This window comes from Aspergillus homomorphus, assembly GCF_003184865.1.
Source record: "Aspergillus homomorphus CBS 101889 unplaced genomic scaffold BO97scaffold_1, whole genome shotgun sequence".
NCBI classification, from domain to species: Eukaryota; Fungi; Ascomycota; class Eurotiomycetes; order Eurotiales; family Aspergillaceae; genus Aspergillus; species Aspergillus homomorphus.
The window spans coordinates 1,486,208-1,505,180 of record NW_020291887.1 but is presented as its reverse complement, the minus strand read 5'-3'; the positions used below and the strand labels follow the sequence as shown (position 1 = coordinate 1,505,180).

Below are 18,973 nucleotides of genomic sequence, written 5' to 3'. Positions count from 1 at the left end.
TTATCAGCTATCGATAACTGAACCACCCCCTCCAAGAAAGAACAACAATCACAAGAACCCATTCCCCTCAAAATACACACGACCTAGTAGCAACAGCACCGATCCAATTCTCACGCAAAATGTCCCCCCACGAAGGCCTCGTCCATCCCAAAGAATATGACATCAAGGATAGCAACGTCGAGCTGATTAACTCCGCTCTCGACCACCAAGTCAAATACAACTCCGCCGCCACGGAGCCCGCTTGGCGCGACCCGGGCACCATTGGCACCGCTCCGGGACTACACATATGGCGCATCGAGCAGTTCGAAGTCATCCCGTGGCCGAAGGAGCGATACGGCGAATTCTACAACGGCGACAGCTACATCGTGCTACACAGTTCCAAATCCCCTTCCCAACAACAACAACAGCAGAGCGACGAGGAGGAACCAAGCCTACAGCATGATATCTTCTTCTGGCTGGGAAGCAAGACGACGCAAGACGAGGCCGGCACAGCAGCGTACAAGACCGTCGAGCTGGACGAGTACCTCCACGGCGCGGCGACGCAGCATCGCGAGGTGCAGGCGCACCCGTCTGCCGAGTTCGTGAGCCTGTTCCCGCGGATCTCGATCCGGGCGGGCGGCGTGCGGTCGGGTTTCAGGCATGTGGAGGAGGACGCTCCCAAGGAAGAAATTACGACGCTCTTGCGCGTGTTCAAGCACCCCAGTTCCGGACGGTCCGGGTCTCTGATTGTGCATGAGGTGGAGCCGACGTGGCAGAGCTTGGATGATAAGGATGTTTTCGTGCTGGATCGCGGCGATAAGATCTGGGTGTGGCAGGGCCGGAGCTGCAGTCCCATGGAGAAGGGCAAGGCCGCACAGGTGGTGCATGATCTGACGCAGGCGAAACACGTCGATGTCGAGGTTCTGTCGCAGCTTGAGGCTAGGTCGAAGGTCATTGTGGATATGCTCGGTGGGAAGGAGGTCGAGCAGCTCTCGTTTAGTGCCCCGCGGCCGTTGTCGTCGCGGAAGCGGGCTGCGGAGGAGGCTGGGGGCGAGGGCGATGTTGCGCAGCGCAAGTTATTCAGGCTCAGTGATGCTTCTGGAGCGTTGTCCTTTGACCTTGTCAAGGAGGGAAGTCACATTGGCAAGGCGGATCTGGATGCGAGGGATATCTTTTTGTTTGATGCTGGGGATCGGTTATGGGTGTGGCAGGGCTTGGAGGCTAGTGCCGCTGAGAGGGCTCTGTGGTTGAAGGTGGCTCAATCTTATGTCCGATGGCTCCAGGAGAGCCCCGAGGGCTCCGAGGCGCATCTCATCCCGATTTCGAAGGTGGTGCAAGGGCACGAAAGCCCGGCGTTCATGCGGGCAATCGCCGCTGCGGCTTAGTACATACATATATAATTAGACTTTGTATATTGCGAAATGGAATCATCGAGCGTGTCCACTGCATTGATTCTTACACCAAAGAAGCTGCTTTGATATCTCACAATTACTAATAGGTTCGGTTCTTAAATCTCGCGCTACTTGTAGGTGTCATTACACAAGCTCTACAACACGTATTCGAACTCAAATCACAAGACTCATATCTCTGTATAATAGAAATTCTAGCTGGGCTGTCCACCCCCGACTGAGAGGTAACTCCCTTGCGCGGGTTTCGCAACCTCCACGAGCGCAATGCAAATCAAGCACACGATTACTACCGAGCCCCTCACTGAGCTGTACGCACAGAGTTAGGCAGATTGTTCCAGTCAACGAAATGTTGCGGCAGGCCCGAAATCTTCTGCTTACACGAAGTAGTAAGACTGAAGGGCACCCGTATTCCGTAGTATCTCCTTCAGAACTCGAAAAGAATATAGAGTTGAAGAAAGGGAGGGAGCGGATGTTGATTCTACATTAGAAGCTGGATGCGAAAAAGATTGTTCGAGCGTCTCTATGCTGCTATTTATGCTCAATGTCGCTCAACTGGTGATTGCATGAAGATGTAACCTTGTATCTGAAGAATGATCATTCTTCGGTCAAATGCCCCTTGAGGTTCCATTGGGGCCAGGAGTGAGACATAGTGAGTCTTCCAGGGCTACTTTGTTTGGTTAAATTAATGGGGCTCCAATCGTCGACAGGGGCCCAACCGTTGAGCGGAACTTCATCGAGCGGCTCTTCCTGGGCCTGGTATTTGTCCAAAATATGCTGGAATAAATGCCCCTCGGTGGTAGTGTGGTGGTAAATCTGTGCCGAAGCTGATGAGTAGTAGACTTATAATGAGCAGATAGCCATGATCCCAATAGACAGACGAACTGAGGCAAGGCTCGAGACTTGCAGAAGACTACACCGGAATTAATCGGTCATCTCGTCCGTGACAGGACACTAAGAGATGCGAAGCCTTAAAGCTGACAGAAGACCCTGAGACAGAAGGGGCCAACTGGCTGAATTGGGTAAAATGGCCCCTTGGCTTATGGTGCTGCCTGGGGGCTGATGCACCGCCCGGACGGCTAGCCAGACCCTGATCCTGCCGCCGGCCACTCCCGCCATTCCGAACTTGCCTCACAGCCTTATTCCCGGGGCAGGGCCCCCAACAACCCTTTTCCAAACCGGCTTCTACCATCTCTTTAGGAGGCAGCTCAGGCTACAATGCAACTCAACGATAGCACAGAGACCTTCGTAGATATCCAAGAGTCAAACATTTCTTCCCAATCACCCTGGAACTAAACCAAAAAGACCCAATGACCTCCACGGGAACCCTACCTAGTGAAAACTAACTTTAAGCTAAAATATCCTATCGGTCGCACTAATGAACTCAAAGACAGCTGCATAAACACAATCTGACCGTAGATCACCTTCCTAACCGCAACACAGTACAGAGATTCCTAAGCCAAGACCGAATACACGTAGACTCGACTCGCGTTGATCACCACCTCCCAGTCCCTCCGCGCTGCTGGCCCCTTAGGGGACCCGAGCACATCCCGATAGCCCGCTGCATCAGACGACCCATCAGCAATTCCCGTCGATCCGCGCAAGGATACAACTTTTTCCTCGGGATCAAACTCGAGTCTCGCAGCACTGGATTTTGACATATCCCCAACATAAAATGGTCCCGTCCAAGGTTCCTTCTGCGCATCCGATTGCTCCTCTCCATTCATTCCGATCAAAGTCTTCAGCAGTGTGTGTGGCTTGTTCATCCATCGCAGGACCCGGAACTCCTCACCCAGCTGGAAGAGAAGATGGGTGTTTCCGACCTTGCAGTCCCGCTTGCGGCCGTCTGCGCCTGTGCTCCAGAGTGGAGAGGGGATCAAGGCCCCAATAACTTGGGAGCGGTCTGCGTTCGTGGCTAGAATGATGTGCGGGTTGTCGCCGGTCTGCAATGCGTTGACTAGATCCGTGTAGGTCGGAGCTGAATCAGCTGGCAAGTCAATCTTCTCGAACCTCACGCGTCTTGGGTTGGACGAGGATCGCGGCGTGGTGGTCGTGCTGGACCCCATAGGAAGGAAGAGCGACAGGGCCGACAAGACACGCGCTGGGATGGAATTTTCTGTCGCGTCGGCTACTGAGACATTGTTGGTGTTGGGCCGTGAAGGCTGGAAGAGCACGGCCCACAGCTGGTGGAAGTGAAGCAGGAGATGTGGCTGGATATGGTCAATGTCGAAGAATTTAGATCAGGATCTGTGGAGAGAGTAGGGATGGACATACCAAGTGTTCGAATAGAGTGCTGGCGAGCTCATCCGCGTCGTGCTCCTTGTCCTCTGGCATAATCCTTTGGAGGATACCAGTCGCCAGCACTTCGTCAGCGGGCTCAAACGGGGCGAGAGAGCCAAACTGCCGGGTCTGGTCCCACTTGGCCTTCGAAGTCCTCAATCGGAGTACTAGGGTGGCGAGAAGTAAGACCTCCTGGCGACTGACACGATACCGTGTGGGAGTAGGAGGTTCCTGGCTTAACAGCTTACGTGCGGTGGTGTCTAGCTGGTCAACCGAGGGGGCCTGGGATATAGAGCATGGCTGTGTTGTCGCGAGGACGTCCATGACATCGCTTAGCACGGATGGTGAATCGTGGCGCCCCGGGGAGGTTGGGGAGGAGGTATCGGGACGGCCAATGCTCCGGAGGACGCGGGCAAAGTTGGCTTGAGGAATGAACTTTGGATCCTCGTGGGAGCGCCACAGATAAGCTCCATTGTCTTGCGTACCAAGAAGCTTGGTACCATCGTGAACGAGGAGTGCCAGGGTGCGGTTGAATGCGTTGCAGTCTATCCTCTCCTCGGTGGTCTCGTTCCGTGGGAACGGATGATAGGCATAGTAGTACAAACATCGCCAAAGCAAGTCAATCCCTTCGCTGGAGAAGCTGAAATCAGGATGATTCCTGGCAATGTGAGCTACTAGGCTCGCCTTCGTCCAGTCTGAGAGCGTTAGCAAGAAACCGACAAATGTAAGGTGGGGTCTAAGTACATCGTTGTTGATTTTTGTCCTCGATGGATGAAGTGTCGAAGGCATCCAAGGATGAATGAAGGTTTAAGTGCTTTAGTGCATTCTGAAGATCCTTTTGAATGGAATCTAACAGGAGTTAATTACTGAATGTGGTGAAGACTTGGTCTAAGTAAACTGGCCTTTGGTGGCTTTGTCAAGGTATTCTTTGACCTGTCGTTCGTGGGGACCGACTTGGAGGTTATGAAGAAGTTTATTGAGTGCTTCCAACATACTCGATAGATTTCTTATTGAGGGAACGATAAAAAGGAGGGAATATATGGTTCAAAGCAATGGAGAGGGAGAAAGAGAGGTTGCTGACAGCGTGAAGGAGGCGGGGAGATGAAATAGTTTGGGGAGGGCTAACACCGATCTGGCCCCCACGGCCTGAGGCCAGGCTGAGCTAGCCCGATGCTACTCAGTTTACTCTGCACCGCCACCACAAAAAACACCCCTTGGTGAGGCCCTGCAGGAACGTGCAGGAACGTGCAGTGTTACTGTGATTAACATATGTTACAACAAGGCTGACAGCTCGAATCACGAAGTACAGTGCTTTCAGCTTCCGCCTTACCGTTTATCTTATGTTACACTCAGGCTGACCTTCCACCTTACGAGAGAAGTCTCAATGTCAAACACGTCTGCCTAGTCATAACCATTCTATTGCCTCATCAGTGACTATGAATAGATACAACCTCTCTATCATAGTCTCGCCCTGCTCTCTCTTGCCAGCCAACAACCTCCTCCTCCTCCCCGGCCCCGGTCCTCACCATCCCTTCCCAGCATCCAGCACCAATCACGACGTCGCCCCCTACTTCAAATCATTGTACAAGCGGTTGGCAAACGTGTTGCAGTTGTTGGTCAGGTAGTTATAGTTGCCCATGGTGTCAGCCAGAGTCTTTCCGCGAGCAGCAATGATCTCGTGAGTGAGTCCGGCGCGAATGGCACCCTTGCTGGAGAAGGACAAGCCCTTAACGCCGTTGTCCCAGGTCTCGCGGGAGTCACCACGCTCAATGAAAACGATCTTCTGCACGTTGCCAACCTGCTGTGCGCGGATGTCGTACACGTAGCCCGCATAGTCACGGGTAACAGTCTCGACCACCTTCGTCACCTTGCCCTTCTTGTCCTTCTCCTGGCGTGACTTGGTTGCCACTGAGACATAGCCAGCAATGAGTTGGTAGTGCTCGGAGACGGGGACGACACCACTGGCGGGCCAGGCTGCGCGAGTAGCTCGGTTAGCAATTTAAACAGTGCTGTGTATTGTTTACTTCGGAGACTCACCTGCGAGAAGAGCCCAGCCCTGGCCGTTGGTCCAGTGGCTCTGCTTGGCGTATTTGTTCAGGATCTTGAACTTGTTGCTGTCGACGTAGGCGGTGGTGGTCGGGACGGAGCGTCTGGCGAGGGAGGCGTCGTCCTCAGTGGTGCGCGTGGGCTCGTCGTCGTCATAGCTGGGGTCTCCGGCGACGGAGACGGTGATAACTGGCAGTGAGGTAACGAAGCCTTCAGGGGCAAGGATATCCTCGTAGATCCCGGCGGATTCGAGGCCGAAGAGGGCCCAGCCCTGTTCTTCCTTGCCGTCCGGGCAGAAGTAGCAGTCTGACCCGCCAACGATGGGAACGGAGGTGGGCTGGCCGTTAGCACCCTGAACCGCGGTGTGGGTGTTGAGCGCGGCTCCGGCCACAGCGGAGGCAGACACAGACACGGCAGAGTAGGTGGGTAGCGCAAAGGCAGCAGGGGCTGTCACGGCGGGCAGGGCTGCTGCAGTGACCGCCGGGGTCAGCAGAGCTCCAGCCAGGAACATGAGCTTGTCAAGCATGATGATATTCAGGGAAGTTGAAGAAATGAGTAGAAGCGAAAGACTTTGGCTAGTGAAAGAATATTGGAATGGAACGAATGAAGGACTGGAATGAGCTGCTGGATGATGAATACACTTCGCAGCGACTTGGAGCAGCTTTTATATCTACATTTTGAGCGCAGCCTGTAGCCCCCATATTGCAGCTGAGTAGACCCTGAACAATCACGATAGAATGTTGCAAAGAGTGTAGCATGGATACGAGCATAGGGCTGGGCGCTCGTATTGACTGTTTGGGGGCTGATCGGATGAGCAGGGCCTCTGCCGGCATCAACTACTTCGGGAACCTCTTCTGCAGCATTGAGGCTATCAGACTTCAGGGTCCATTGTCTGCAGATGTCTCAGCAGTATAATTGAAGAAGGTTTAGTGCTAGTTCCTGACCGAAAGGGCGGAATCCTGGGTTTGGGGTCCATCACAGCCACTCGGCCACAACCGGCAAGGTTAAAGAGCTTGGGGGCGGAAAGTCCCAGTCTCCTCTTGAAGTATCGTTTGTCTTAAGCCCTGAGCTGCACTTCTGAAACACACAGGGACACTTTCGATCCAGCACTCACCTTCCTCACCTGAGGCATTGTGAAGTACTTTTGTTGAACATCTCCATCCAGCAGATCAGTCTGTTGAGAGCAACCCTAGCCGGATCAGTACCCCAATAAAATCTCCAAAATGATAATACCAAATGCTACGATCCATTCACAATCAACGTAGCTCCTATACTACACTTTTGAAGTGCAGTATTGAGGACATCCCTTTCCATTCCACTTCTAACACCAACTGATACTATCTTGACCGCGCCCCTTCAACAAGGCACCTTGGCCCCCGAAAGGAACCCTCAAAGTCGAACTCAATCTCCGAGAGTATATCTTCCAAGCTACAGCCTGAAGCCCCCATAGTTAGTGCCTCATTGGCCCCATTGCTGAACCAGAGCAATTGACATTTTGTTGGCAGGATCTGAGCTGCGTGCGGCTCGAACGTCCGCCGCCATGAGACACGTACAAAAGTCAGTAGACTTTGCAACAAGTGGGACACAGCATCAGGAAATAGATCCTTAGCAAGCATGATATCACGAAAGTGGTGCCTGCGATCCGAAAATGGTAAGCCCAAACTACCACGGCATGAGATCAAGGTCACGCGTTGTGCTTACCACAAATTAACCATGTACTCCGACCTGTTAAAACTAGGATTCAGATGCAATGCTGCGAGGTATATCTCACAGTGAGCAAAAAGATGGAGAAGGGACGAAAGATGCTATCTGTGCCCATGATTGCCACAACCGAGTCCCGTTTGACGCTCGCAATAGTCGGCGCCGTGCCTCTGCCTCTGGGCATGTTAACCTTTGCCTGGACCTATATTTATCTGGCATACATTGGCTGCATTCGGTTAACATTTGACACAAAGCATAAGATTCAAAAGGCTGGCATCTATAGGTGCTTACCATACACCGGTAGGTTTTGCAAATCATACTATGTGTATAGTCACCTTACGACATGGATGAACCCTTGCCCATGGCAGAGGAACATGGTATATTTAATATCGCGCGTGAGGATTTCTCGCTGATCTGGCTCCGTCAGATTAAGACGGATAGTCGCGTAGAGGCTTCAAGCGAAAGGCACGTGTCAAGAAGAGTCAGGCTTGTCAATCGTCGGATTCAGGCGGCAGCGTGCAGTGAGACTGTTGATCTTCGAGTACAAAAGTCGTTGTGGAACGTGTAAAAGGAGTCTTGCTTTCTTGTTCTGATGTGAAACATGTGATTCCGAGGGCACAGTGAAAGGCCCACTTAATGCTTGATAATCGCCATGTTCAGACTTAGATTATAGCAAACTTATCCGGGCTGTGCTGTGTATACTCAAAATGCTACAAACACACTCGGCTGATTTTTTACTCGCTCGACGATATATAATACCGAGTCAATGGATCTGGGCTCAATCCTGTAAGACCACAGCTTCTCAACTCTTCTTCTCCAGTAACATGTACTACAGAACTAATGATGACTTAAGATATAAATTCTTCCCGTATTTGTATCAAAGGTGTATCCAGGAACGGGCCGGGAAAGATCAGGTACTAAAGTCTAATGGCTGTGTCAGACTCAAAGTCGCACTGTACCGTACCGCATGTGCTACTATCACGGTTTTTGGTCAATACACAACAGGTCAGGTGCGACATAAATCGAGATCGAGTATCATTCAATACTTGAGTGACATCAGTTCTAAGGCAAGATTCCCTATGCCATCCTTTTCGATTTGGTCGCCGAGATGTTGATCGCTTTTAATCCACCAGCAGGTCAGATAACGACATCTGTTAGACCAATGTTCGGCCCGTTATCAAGGAGGGTGTACAACTGAGTAACAAAGTCTACCCGTGTAATTCATAGCATTGAGCCAGTCTGTGAATGTACCGTTCCAAATCGCGCCGCAGTAATCCTAAACTATATCAAGCTATCACGGATACCTTGTATCTCGATAAATATCCTCAACTCGCCCGGCCCTGTCTTCTTATTCAGTATCTACTCATCGAAGCATCTGTGCAATATTTTACCCGAACGATGCAATTTGTTTTCACCCTCTTCGCGCTGCTTGCTCTGGTCCCGAGCCTGCTCGGGAAACCCATCTCGGACGCAAAGTCTCTTGACTCACTGAAAGCGCAAGGCCCTGCCAAATCAAGCACTAGAAGCTTCTCTGCGGCTCTTGCGCCTGCTACAGCGACTTCAGGCCCCTTACTTGAGTCTATCGAGCCAGACGATGGCGTCGAAGCTTTCATTGCCACCCTCTTCAGGCTATCCGTCCAGGGTATTGCCTTCGACAAAACAATTGCAGCCACCCAGTTTGACAAGAGCATGATCCCAGTCATCCAGGCCCAGGGCCAGGCTATCTTCAATACCAACGCGGAGGCAACCCGCCAGGCGAGCGCCTTGGGTTATCTGAATCCTCTCGACTCCAGCCGGGTGACTGGCACGGTTGTGCCATTGGGACCGGTTTTTACGCACTTGGTTATGACGATTGCCGAACAGGTGAGTCGCTCCCGATGAGTTAATACATACCTTCTGTAGAGAGAGCTGATATGTGAGATAAACGGCGGTAGAAAGCAACTCTTTGCGCGATGCAATACTGCAAGCAGATGCACGATTGGTTGGGCGAGCTTCGAGTTCGAGCACTAGGGCTGGATGTTGCAGTTAACAGCATTGTCACGGTTGCTGATGCGGCTGTGATTGAGTCCGTTTGGCAGGCTTTGGATCGAGAGTTTCCGGCTATTTTGACGGAGTATCATGGGCCTTATGTCTGAGGCTTCCAGTGATAGCAGCTCGTTCTTGGGAGTGCGAGAAATAGGTTAAATGATCAAGATTGCAGTCCCAATAGCATCGATTTGGGGAAATAAAATGGAAACCGCTATTCTGGGACCTTTGTGTGCATTGTGACTGCTCACTCGAGAGCATCAAGTGTACGTATCATGTAATGTAGACCATGAGCTCCAGCTCCTGAGCCAGGTAAAAACTCACTTCAAGCACCAGCCATATGCCCGTTCCAAATTGCCCGAGACAATTTCTGTCAAGTTGCCTACTGAGAGTATTGCTGTAGCGGATGCGTGATCGGTTGGCGTACCTTGGGTAACCATCATTTGCGTGATTTTACTTGCGAGTGTCTGGTATATTATCATGTTTACCACATTTAGAATTCTGTCAAAGGTGTGTTCTGTCCGGGCAATGACCACCATTCCAGCTTGACGTCAGTAAGGAACGAAAATTGGCAGCAGAAAAAGCAAAAGTCGAGCCCTTCAGTTCCGGAGACATGTGTTGGTCAGCCAGCCTTCTGTCTGGCTTGCCTACATAGTAGCAGAGACTACAACTTGGTATAAGCGCTACTGGACAAGGTCTTTGTTCATCTGTACATTTCCTGGAGGCAGAGCTATATCAACGGCATTATCAAGCTGCTGATCATGCAAGCAGTTAGACTTGGGGGCTTCAGTGTCCTCAAATGTCTGCCTTCAAATAGACGCATGGCCTTCCGCTGTTCCGGATGACGTAGTTTTTCCTATCTTCGGCTCCAGGTCGTCAATGATGGCTTATGCAGTGCTTTCATGCATGTGGGCTGGAATAATCGCTTCACGGTAGATTTTTTCTTGATTTCATGCGCAGAACAAAGCTTGTTATAACGACAATAGGAGTGCAAAGGGGGTGGCGGGGCATTCTAGGATCTAATCTAGGCGTTCGCCAAGCGAGATCTCCGGCGGATGATAGCCGTCCCGTTCCCGTCCCCAGCGGGTAGCGCCTACGACCGTCCACGGTTTCCCGAGTCGCGACACGGGGTTGGGCTGGACGATCTACGAATTATTGCGTTCTCTCTTGATACTGACTATATTACGGAGCGCAAGGCAGGAGGTTAACTTCTACGTACAAGAATCGAGTCCGCGTTAGACCGTCCGCCATACTCGAGACTTTATCGGAGATAACGGAAACTAGCCCCAACGCTCGATTCGCAATAGGCCCGAATGGTGCTTGATCCTTATGGCTGAGGCCACATCACACCTTCGTCAGACACAATCAGGATGCGGGGCATGGGATAAGATAAAAAAGTCTTAGTTCGATTTGCAGAATTCGTTTGGATGCCCCCAAGCAAAAGTGAAAGCAAAGCAAATCAGATACGTGTCATCTTAGGAGACTACAGTCTACATCATGGCTGAAGACCACAAAGTGAGTCAAATTTGGATATTCTGGTCCCTGGGAAGCCTGCAACTAAGCCTTACTTTGAACAGCGGATTTTCTACACCTACAAGACTGTTGAGGCATGGCGGCAATACGATGACCAGGTCAAGAAGAGGGTATGGAATTTTTCCTTGACAAGAGCATGGTTGACCTGGGCACTTTCTAGGATCATTCAAGATGATACAAACTAAGAAGGCATAAATCTCTCTGCCTTGCCATCGGACTCGAAGCTTGTCATGCTTGACATGAGCTTCATTGTGATATTACCCCACCATCACTTATATATATCGAGGGCAAAACTCATGCGCTTGCCCCGCGACGAAGCCATTCGCTCGGTAACTCAACACCCCTACATCTATACAATGTTAGAGAGTGTTTAGACTTAGCTTTTCAAGACCTCGTGCAAGGCATTGAAACAGAGGATATTGTTCAAAGATCTAGAACAAGCGCAAATGAGTATAGTTTGGCTCGGATGTCCGGCATCTCTGATACACTAGTACTATTCGGGAAAGCCATATACAAGTCACGTGGACCCGGCTCCTTTCTAGCCCATCTGGACTACACACGGCCTACAATCTGTTATCAGGCGTCATTTATTAAGTAGGTTGAGGAGCTCGCTCCCGACACCAAATCGATCAATCCCTGTTCATTACTGAGAATACTAAGGTAATTCATGACGACTTTAGGCCATACAAGCACGGATTGCCTCATCAACACTGGTTACCATTTTGACCAAACTCATAGGGATGCCAGCTGGCTATTAACCGCAATGCACCGGCCCTCGTATCCCGGCTCCTGGGCCAGAGATTCACCGATCAGAGGCGAGAAAGTCAGATTCACTCCGGGCTCGAATAGCAAACAAAAGGTGCTTCCCCCGTAATGGAAGCTGCCAATTTCCTGGCCCTTGACTACACGGTCTCCGACCGCGACAGTGGCCACACAGCTCGAGACATCCGCCATGCCGATGGCCAAGAATCCCACAACCCCAAGGGCTGGGTTATCCGCGCGGATCAACACCGCGGTACGAGTCGCAATGGACGAGATCAGCTGCAGCGAGAGATCCGGCGCCTGGCGGTCTGGGCAGGGTGCGCCCGTGTCTGGGTCGATGTTCTCGAACCCCTTGGACGGGTCAGCCGCGAAGTATGTTCCCTTTAGCTGGATCACCTTGACGACAGTTCCCGAGACGGGCGCGTGCCAGCGATGGTAGCTGAAGGCCGATAGCCATGCTTGGTAGACGGTGCCGCCTGTGAATCGCGCGGCGTGGGCCTCGTCGTCTCGACCCAGCATGTCCTGCAATGAATACACGGTCCCCTTCAATGAGAAATGTGCATGTGCGGGGACATTCCTAACCAAGGCAAAGGGCTGCGACTCGCACGGGTTGGTGATGATGCGCTCGTCCTCTGGAGCTGCCACCGGCCGCGCACCGGGGCGAAACTGGCGGGTGAAGAAGTCATCCCACGATCGGAAGCCGTAGTGCGGCAATGCTGGGTCGCAGATAAATGCTTCTTCGAATGAGGCAGGACGGAACGAGGTGTTATGCGCGTTGACGACTACGTCAAGCAACTCCGACAGGGCGCCTTCGGACACCCAGCCCCCGTTACCCTTGTGGATAGCCTTTGCGGAGGCCGGTGATGAGAGGTAGTGGCCCCACTTTTGAAGAATGGCTTGAAAATGCGCATTGATATCCCTGCGGCTTAGAATCTGGGAACCAGTCCTCGTGTTCATGAACCATATCTTGATTTGGGAGACAGTCAGCTCTTTCGCTCAAGCTGGCTCTGGATGATAGGAATTGCGGAGGCATGCAACACTCACCAGCACTTCGTTCATGGGACAGGCAATGACGCACTGCTTTTCGACAGCTGATGTCCACGAGGGCACTATCCCGAGGACTCGGTCAATGCCATCGAGCAATGAATTGTAGTCCCGCACGTTTGCGGGCCCAATTATGTTGTTCGAGCCCGCCAGGAACTCATCCGGGATTTCACTGAATGCCTTCGCGAAAAGGTGCATCAGCTCGGCATCGCTCTCAATGTGCCTCTGAAGGCTTTGAACCGTGGGATCCTGCCGGTGATCGAGGCAAAACATGCTGTCTGACCGTGAGAGAAAGGTGGTGATTGCGTTTTCTCCGAGAAGCTTATTCGAGAAGGTACAACCAGTAAATAAAAAGAAAAGCTGCCGGTCTGGTCGCGGTTATTATCCCATACTCAACCCAATTCCTCTAACTCTCGGCTTGAAAAAAGCTTCTCAGGGCAGGGTGCCATCTCCAGCCTATAGAACAGACTGATGGCGTCTTTAGTCCTCATATTTGCGGGACAATTGCCCATCGTGGACCAAGGTTCTGAGGTGTAGGAACATCATTTCCCCCACCCCTACCCCGGCAAGGGATACGTGGGATCAAGCCGGTAAATCAACTGGCTGCGTCGGCAAGGAGACTCGTTTTCCCCGCTTACGTATATCAGATGTGGCATGTTGGAAGGAATGCGTATGGTAGCATATGCGGGTGAGCTAGGAACTACAATGAGACCCTACCCCCTTGCGTCCCATGAAGCTTTCCAACCACGCGTATAGCATGCTGACTGTCTATTGGTGCAGAGAATGTCCGTGATCGCTGTACTATGAGCAACTACTTCAATCCATTAATAACATCCATTACCAAAAACCCTGGGAGCTATGCCTACTTATGCGGGTACAAAACGTTATATCTCCTAAAGAAGAAAATGGTCGCCGGTGAGATATTTTGGGGCGTCAATGTCCCCTTGAGTGGGCGGCAAACACCCTGCTCAAGAGTCAATCCTCTGGCCTCTCGACACGCCTCATACTAGCGGCAGTCTTCTTCTGGGTTACTGCTTCTTGTTGGTGCAGCAACAGAAAGCTTTCTTACTTGGCCACTCAGCGCCACATTCAGTTCAGACTCGGCCTTTGTCTCAGTCCGCTTCCTCACCCCAGTTAGTCAAGTAGTACCCGTTGTGCCTGGGATCTTCAAGGGGCAATGCTCGGCTTCATAAGGCTGTACAATGTTTAGATGTGTTGCACTGCGGAACAAATGGCACGTCATCATAAAGCAGAGAAATTGATTCGCCCTGGAAGTACATGCCAGGCCTTGTTACTACGTGACTTATCCCTAAATGCACGTCGTAGAGCAATTCGGGGATATCCTTCACAGTTACTGCCTGACAACATTCACCCCAACGATAATCCTCCAGACAAACGATCTCTACTGCACAGTTCTTCTCACAATGACTTGACACGTTTTACGATGATCGCTAAGAGCCAAATTAATCATAACTTCTGGCGTTCGTGGCATCAAATTACAAATTCCGAATAGCCAGTGTTAGGATATAACAGTTGGCGGTCTATCACACTTGTTGGACTCTTAGTCACTCTCCCTCTTGAATATGGGCGAAGGGGGGCCACGCAAGATCGGGGACTTTCTACAAGAAACTGCATCTACTCTTCCAGGGCTGAGAGGCACTTCCCCACAACTGACGAAAGTCTGGAAGGGCCGCTGAGTCACATCAACCAATGGCGACCGCACTGGTGGTCAGTGAAGCTGGATCTGTGTCATGTAAGGACCGAGAAGACTGGAATGTGATTGCGTGGTAGTCCTTGCTCTGTTGTTAGCCCCATATGTCCGGAGTCAAATGCCGCTTACTGGGTTTATCCGATCGGACTTAAATCAACCTCCCCTAGGAACCTCAGTCCTTCTGAGTTGTGCTTCCTCTAATTCATTCTATAGGCTCGAGATGTCGTCAATCTTTGTCGAAAGTAATGTCTCTCAACCTGCCCAGAGGAATTGGATCTTGGGAGCTTTAGTCGAATGACATGACGATCCAAAATCAGATCAAGGGCTATCGAGTATATGCTACATAACGGTAGATCTCGTTGCACTTCGCTTATACACAAAATATCCTCTACCACCAAACAAAACCTCTTTTCTTTTCACTTGTCCTTTGCACTGACACTTGCCCTTTTGTGAACACGCACCATGAAGTTGACTGGCTTCACGAACCAGCGGTTACAAGACTGCAATGACCGGTCCTTGTCAAGAATTTCCACGTCGTAATTCCGAATGACAACCGGAAGCAGTTTATTCATCTCCAGCAGAGAAATGTTCTTCCCAATGCATGTCCGCGATCCAAGTCCAAATGCTATATAGCTGCGCTCCATGAGCTTCCTCCTATCTTCGCTCGCTTCGAGCCACCGTTCTGGACGAAAGACGTCGGCGTCGGCGCCGTAGACTTCCTTGTCGCGATGAATCACCCAGCAATTCACGCCGACATTTGCCTAGGGAAGACGTATAAGCTTCGTTAGTACATCAAAAGATTGAAAAAGGGGGTACTTGAAGGGGATAAAGAGGGCTGAGCGTACCTTATGTGGGAAATAATGACCGGATATCACCGCACCGCCCTCAGGGACTTCGCGGAAAATAGGAAACCCAGTCCCGGGATGCATCCGAAGAGCTTCTTTGATGACAGCTTGGAAGTAAGGCAGCCTCTGCGCTTCCTTGAACGTTGGCGGGTCACTAAGATCAGCAGCCTCCAATTCTTCCCGGAGTTTCTGGAGTACCCCGGGGTTTGTGTAAACATAGTAGAAGACAGCGCTGAGACTGAGGCCGGTCGTGTCACTGCCTGCGCCGATGTTGGAAAGCACATTGGTCATGACATCCCACTCTCTGAAATGGTCCGGATTAGCTGCTCTGGCTTGAAGAAACTTCTGCAGCATTGGTGAATGAGATTCAATTGTATCTGATCCGGAGAGCATCTTCTCAGCATTACCCGTATTAATGTGTCTTGTGACGAAGACTAACAGCGCGTCGTTGGTCAGAGATCCCGCGATCCGGAGCGCTTTGATGAAGTACGGCCGAAGCCATATGTATAGGCCGATATATGAGGAAGCGCCGAGACCGGTGTCAAGGGTGGCGATGATGTTGTTGACATCCAACATCTGGTCAAGAAAGCCAAAACGCTCGCCAAACTGGAAACATAATCGAGAGATTAGCTACTAGCAGTTAACCATCACATGGCATGGTTGGGTGTACGGACCGTGATTTCACCTATAACATCAAAGGCATAGCACTGGCTCCAGTGACCAAGATCGAACACTGACAGTGACGAGCTTGCCCGATCCAGTTGCTTCCGTAGGAGGTCAATACAGCTATCGACGAAAGGCTCGTAGGCGGTCATTGCGGTCATGGTATACATATTTGCAACCTTGCGACGGTTGGCCGCATGTCTTTTGGGGTCTCTTTCCGTGAACAGGCTGGTGAGGGTCGTGTCGTCTCGCATATTCCATCCATCATACCACGTTGATTTGATATATTTGGATCCAAGACCGTAGACTGTTTTGAGACACTCTGGATCGTTCAAGCTATAGTGATTGGGAGCAACTCGAATTATAGATCCTGATTCACATGTCAGCGAGGATTAGCAAGAGGGAACAACCGAGGTAAGAGTATCTGCGAAGTCGTCACCACAGCCTGGTCTCACCTTTCTTGCGATGAAGTTCAATGTTTGTTTCATGAAAATCTCCTTTAATCATCTGCCTCAAGTACCAGAGCTTTGTGATTCGCGCCCAGAATGGGCCCGGAATGTCTCTGTCGGAGGCGAGTAAGTTGGTGATTAGACGTACGGTGTAAAAGGCAAGCGGAGTGAGCACTGCCAACGCAAGGACAGTCTTAGCTGGTAACATCTTGCTTCCTCACGGAAGGTGAATTTTCACAGTTTGGAACAGGCTATAGCCCATGTACAAGGTGATAATTCCGGTGCCATCTCTGAAGGCAGGCTTTTATATACAGTAAAATCATTACCCCTCAATATGCTCGCATCCGAATAAGTGTGTGGGCCGGTGTTGCCACGCCTCCATGTGGAGACTGCCCTATACACTATTTACTCCCAGGGTTTAGCGTTGTCCGGCGTTTGATTATGGAGCCAGATTGCAAACGATTTGACGTCTCGCGATGCTACCCGCGTCATACCTCCCGCACAGACTAACGCTATTTCCGAGTACTCCGAGGACACTCGAGCTTTTGATTTTAGTCAGTGGCAGGCAGATGATAGAACAGACAATTTACCCGAGAGTCTGTGCCCTTCGCACCCGCCACAGTGGCTTCACGAGGAGTGGTCGGCCATATCAACGGGGGGAACCTCACTGGCTCGATCGTAATTGTAGATCCTGCTTGCGCAGCATTGGCCCTACTTGGTTTGCAACCACAGAAGAAATTCTTTGCCGCTGAGGAGTAGAATATAATACTGTGCCGTAAGTGGAGTATTCGAACAAAATGTCCTGCATGCTCAAGATCAGGCCACACAGTGAATGAATTGCATCATAGCCTCGACTATGCACAGCGAGACTCGCCCGATATTTGACATGCAAACAGGGTTTTCAAGCAACATGAAGAACTATGCCAAATATAAATTCCTATTATAACAACACATTATCAATATGTTCCTACCGTTGAAGCGAAGTTGAACGGGAGTATTTTGATTGGAGGACCTGCTCTGCCCTAGTTTATCGTAGCTATAGTTAACTTTCTTGTAAATGCTAATGTATTCTTTAATCCTATGATAAGATCTACGATTTTCCCCCTGAACCAGCTACTAAACTTGATACTCCTGGTGAACCAGAACCTTGAGTGATTCGGGAATTTTTTGGACTTATAACTTATCCCTGCGATCGAGACTATGACGCCAGTCAAGCAGAAATGCTATTACAGTATAAAATTTCTCTGGTGAAAAAACTGGTGAGACACAGACTGGGCCTGTTTCTAGTGTATGAATATAGTCACCTGACTATTTAATCTCTCGCTCTCTCTCTACCTTCACAACACACTCTCGCGAACGCTTTCTCTCTTCTCCCCTTTTGTTTCTCTCAAATCCGTGCAATAAACTAATTCCCATATGGCCTGGCACACAAGCGCCCTGATTGATTCTTGACCCAGGGAAAGTCGTATATTATTCACACCTCCGCCAAAGATGAACTCGTCCAAACTGAGCAATTCAAAAGGACAGGCGATCTGTGCGGGGGCTTATCACTTCGTGGCCGACGGATCCTTTACCAAAACCGGCGCAGAAGCCTGAGGATCCTTCTGGAAAGAATGGTGTCCTGGATCATGCTTCTTTCAGCGTGTCAGTAAGCGAAACTTGACTCGATGACTTTCCTTCAATAGGGAAATGTTACTAATCATGGGAAATACACGCGCCAGATATCTTCTCCCAAATGCAGCCTTGTGGGCGACTGCCTTCGCTATCACTGTGGCATTTCTGGACTACCTTGACCTTCAAAACACCGGTCCTGTGAGAGGTCCGTGTCTTGCCTCTCTCTTCCCCGCCCTGACTGAGTTTCACGTCGATCTGACCGGGTCCCCAATGATTCACACATTGGATTACTAGCAGCCGCATCTTCAAAGCTGACCAATACGCCCTGGCTGCGCGTTTCCCTGTGCATCGCCGATCACACCGGCGGTGTTATATCCCGTTTGCTGGGCCTTGGGGTGCGGTAATCATAATCGCTGACTCGCATGAGTGCTGATTATGGCGTGGACGGATCTCAGGACTTGAAGATCGAAATAAAACAAGGTACGTAGCTGTCGCTGATAGCATAAAGATGTCAATCTCTATTGGTTTGGCTTCGCAAACTATCCCACATTGCGTTGTTTCGACAATTGGGCGAAAGGGTACGGGAGTTTAGATGGCTTGCTCGAATGCGAAGGGTATTGTGCAATTTACGCTGTGTGATTTCAATAACACCCATCTGCTTCCTAAATCATGATTGACTCCTACCTCTCATATCTTTCTTTTCTTTCATTTCCTTCTTCATGTACTGTAGAGTGTCATAGTTTGGTAAATTGCCGGGAATGCACCAATGGAACCGTTTGGGAATAGTGGGTCGGAGTACGGTGCCGGAAAGCACGGACGTCTTTCTACCACCCAATCAATGCAAAGTATTATCTTCTCTCTGATTGGCGAGATTGCATTGCTTTCTTGGTGTTCTTACATGTATAAGTAAGTACA

At 50.6% G+C, this 18,973-nt stretch overlaps 7 protein-coding genes across 7 annotated transcripts; 3 read left to right on the top strand and 4 right to left on the bottom strand.

Annotated features, from left to right (window-relative positions):
* The first annotated feature begins 1 nt into the window (after position 1).
* Positions 2-1,438, top strand: BO97DRAFT_11557 (gelsolin family protein). Its single transcript, XM_025689938.1, has one exon. The coding sequence runs from the start codon at positions 120-122 to the stop codon at positions 1,362-1,364; it is 1,245 nt and encodes a 414-aa protein (XP_025556801.1). The 5' UTR covers positions 2-119; the 3' UTR covers positions 1,365-1,438.
* A 1,270-nt stretch (positions 1,439-2,708) lies between these two features.
* Positions 2,709-4,766, bottom strand: BO97DRAFT_11530 (uncharacterized protein). Its single transcript, XM_025689934.1, has 4 exons — positions 4,568-4,766; positions 4,410-4,514; positions 3,660-4,349; positions 2,709-3,595 (listed from the first exon to the last, which is right to left on the bottom strand). Exons 2-4 carry the CDS (start codon positions 4,452-4,454, stop codon positions 2,840-2,842), a joined length of 1,491 nt encoding a protein of 496 aa, XP_025556800.1. The 5' UTR covers positions 4,455-4,514; positions 4,568-4,766; the 3' UTR covers positions 2,709-2,839.
* A 466-nt stretch (positions 4,767-5,232) lies between these two features.
* BO97DRAFT_410050 (uncharacterized protein) lies at positions 5,233-6,237 on the bottom strand (the record flags this gene model as incomplete). Its single annotated transcript, XM_025696123.1, has 2 exons — positions 5,233-5,639; positions 5,703-6,237. 2 exons carry the CDS (start codon positions 6,235-6,237, stop codon positions 5,233-5,235), a joined length of 942 nt encoding a protein of 313 aa, XP_025556799.1.
* A 2,573-nt stretch (positions 6,238-8,810) lies between these two features.
* BO97DRAFT_419879 (uncharacterized protein) lies at positions 8,811-9,547 on the top strand (the record flags this gene model as incomplete). Its single annotated transcript, XM_025696605.1, has 2 exons — positions 8,811-9,275; positions 9,347-9,547. The coding sequence occupies 2 exons, from the start codon at positions 8,811-8,813 to the stop codon at positions 9,545-9,547; spliced, it is 666 nt and encodes a 221-aa protein (XP_025556798.1).
* A 2,155-nt stretch (positions 9,548-11,702) lies between these two features.
* On the bottom strand, positions 11,703-13,288 carry BO97DRAFT_467148 (phosphatidylserine decarboxylase family protein; the record flags this gene model as incomplete). The annotated part of the gene is made up of 3 exons (XM_025699624.1): positions 11,703-12,698; positions 12,777-13,054; positions 13,285-13,288. The coding sequence occupies 3 exons, from the start codon at positions 13,286-13,288 to the stop codon at positions 11,703-11,705; spliced, it is 1,278 nt and encodes a 425-aa protein (XP_025556797.1).
* Positions 13,289-14,746: 1,458 nt separating this feature from the next.
* BO97DRAFT_402174 (cytochrome P450) lies at positions 14,747-16,717 on the bottom strand. Its single transcript, XM_025694434.1, has 4 exons — positions 16,451-16,717; positions 16,007-16,365; positions 15,333-15,938; positions 14,747-15,248 (listed from the first exon to the last, which is right to left on the bottom strand). The coding sequence occupies exons 1-4, from the start codon at positions 16,650-16,652 to the stop codon at positions 14,904-14,906; spliced, it is 1,512 nt and encodes a 503-aa protein (XP_025556796.1). The 5' UTR covers positions 16,653-16,717; the 3' UTR covers positions 14,747-14,903.
* Positions 16,718-17,878: 1,161 nt separating this feature from the next.
* On the top strand, positions 17,879-18,631 carry BO97DRAFT_402173 (uncharacterized protein). The gene is made up of 2 exons (XM_025694433.1): positions 17,879-18,092; positions 18,166-18,631. The coding sequence occupies exons 1-2, from the start codon at positions 18,058-18,060 to the stop codon at positions 18,350-18,352; spliced, it is 222 nt and encodes a 73-aa protein (XP_025556795.1). The 5' UTR covers positions 17,879-18,057; the 3' UTR covers positions 18,353-18,631.
* Positions 18,632-18,973: the final 342 nt, after the last annotated feature.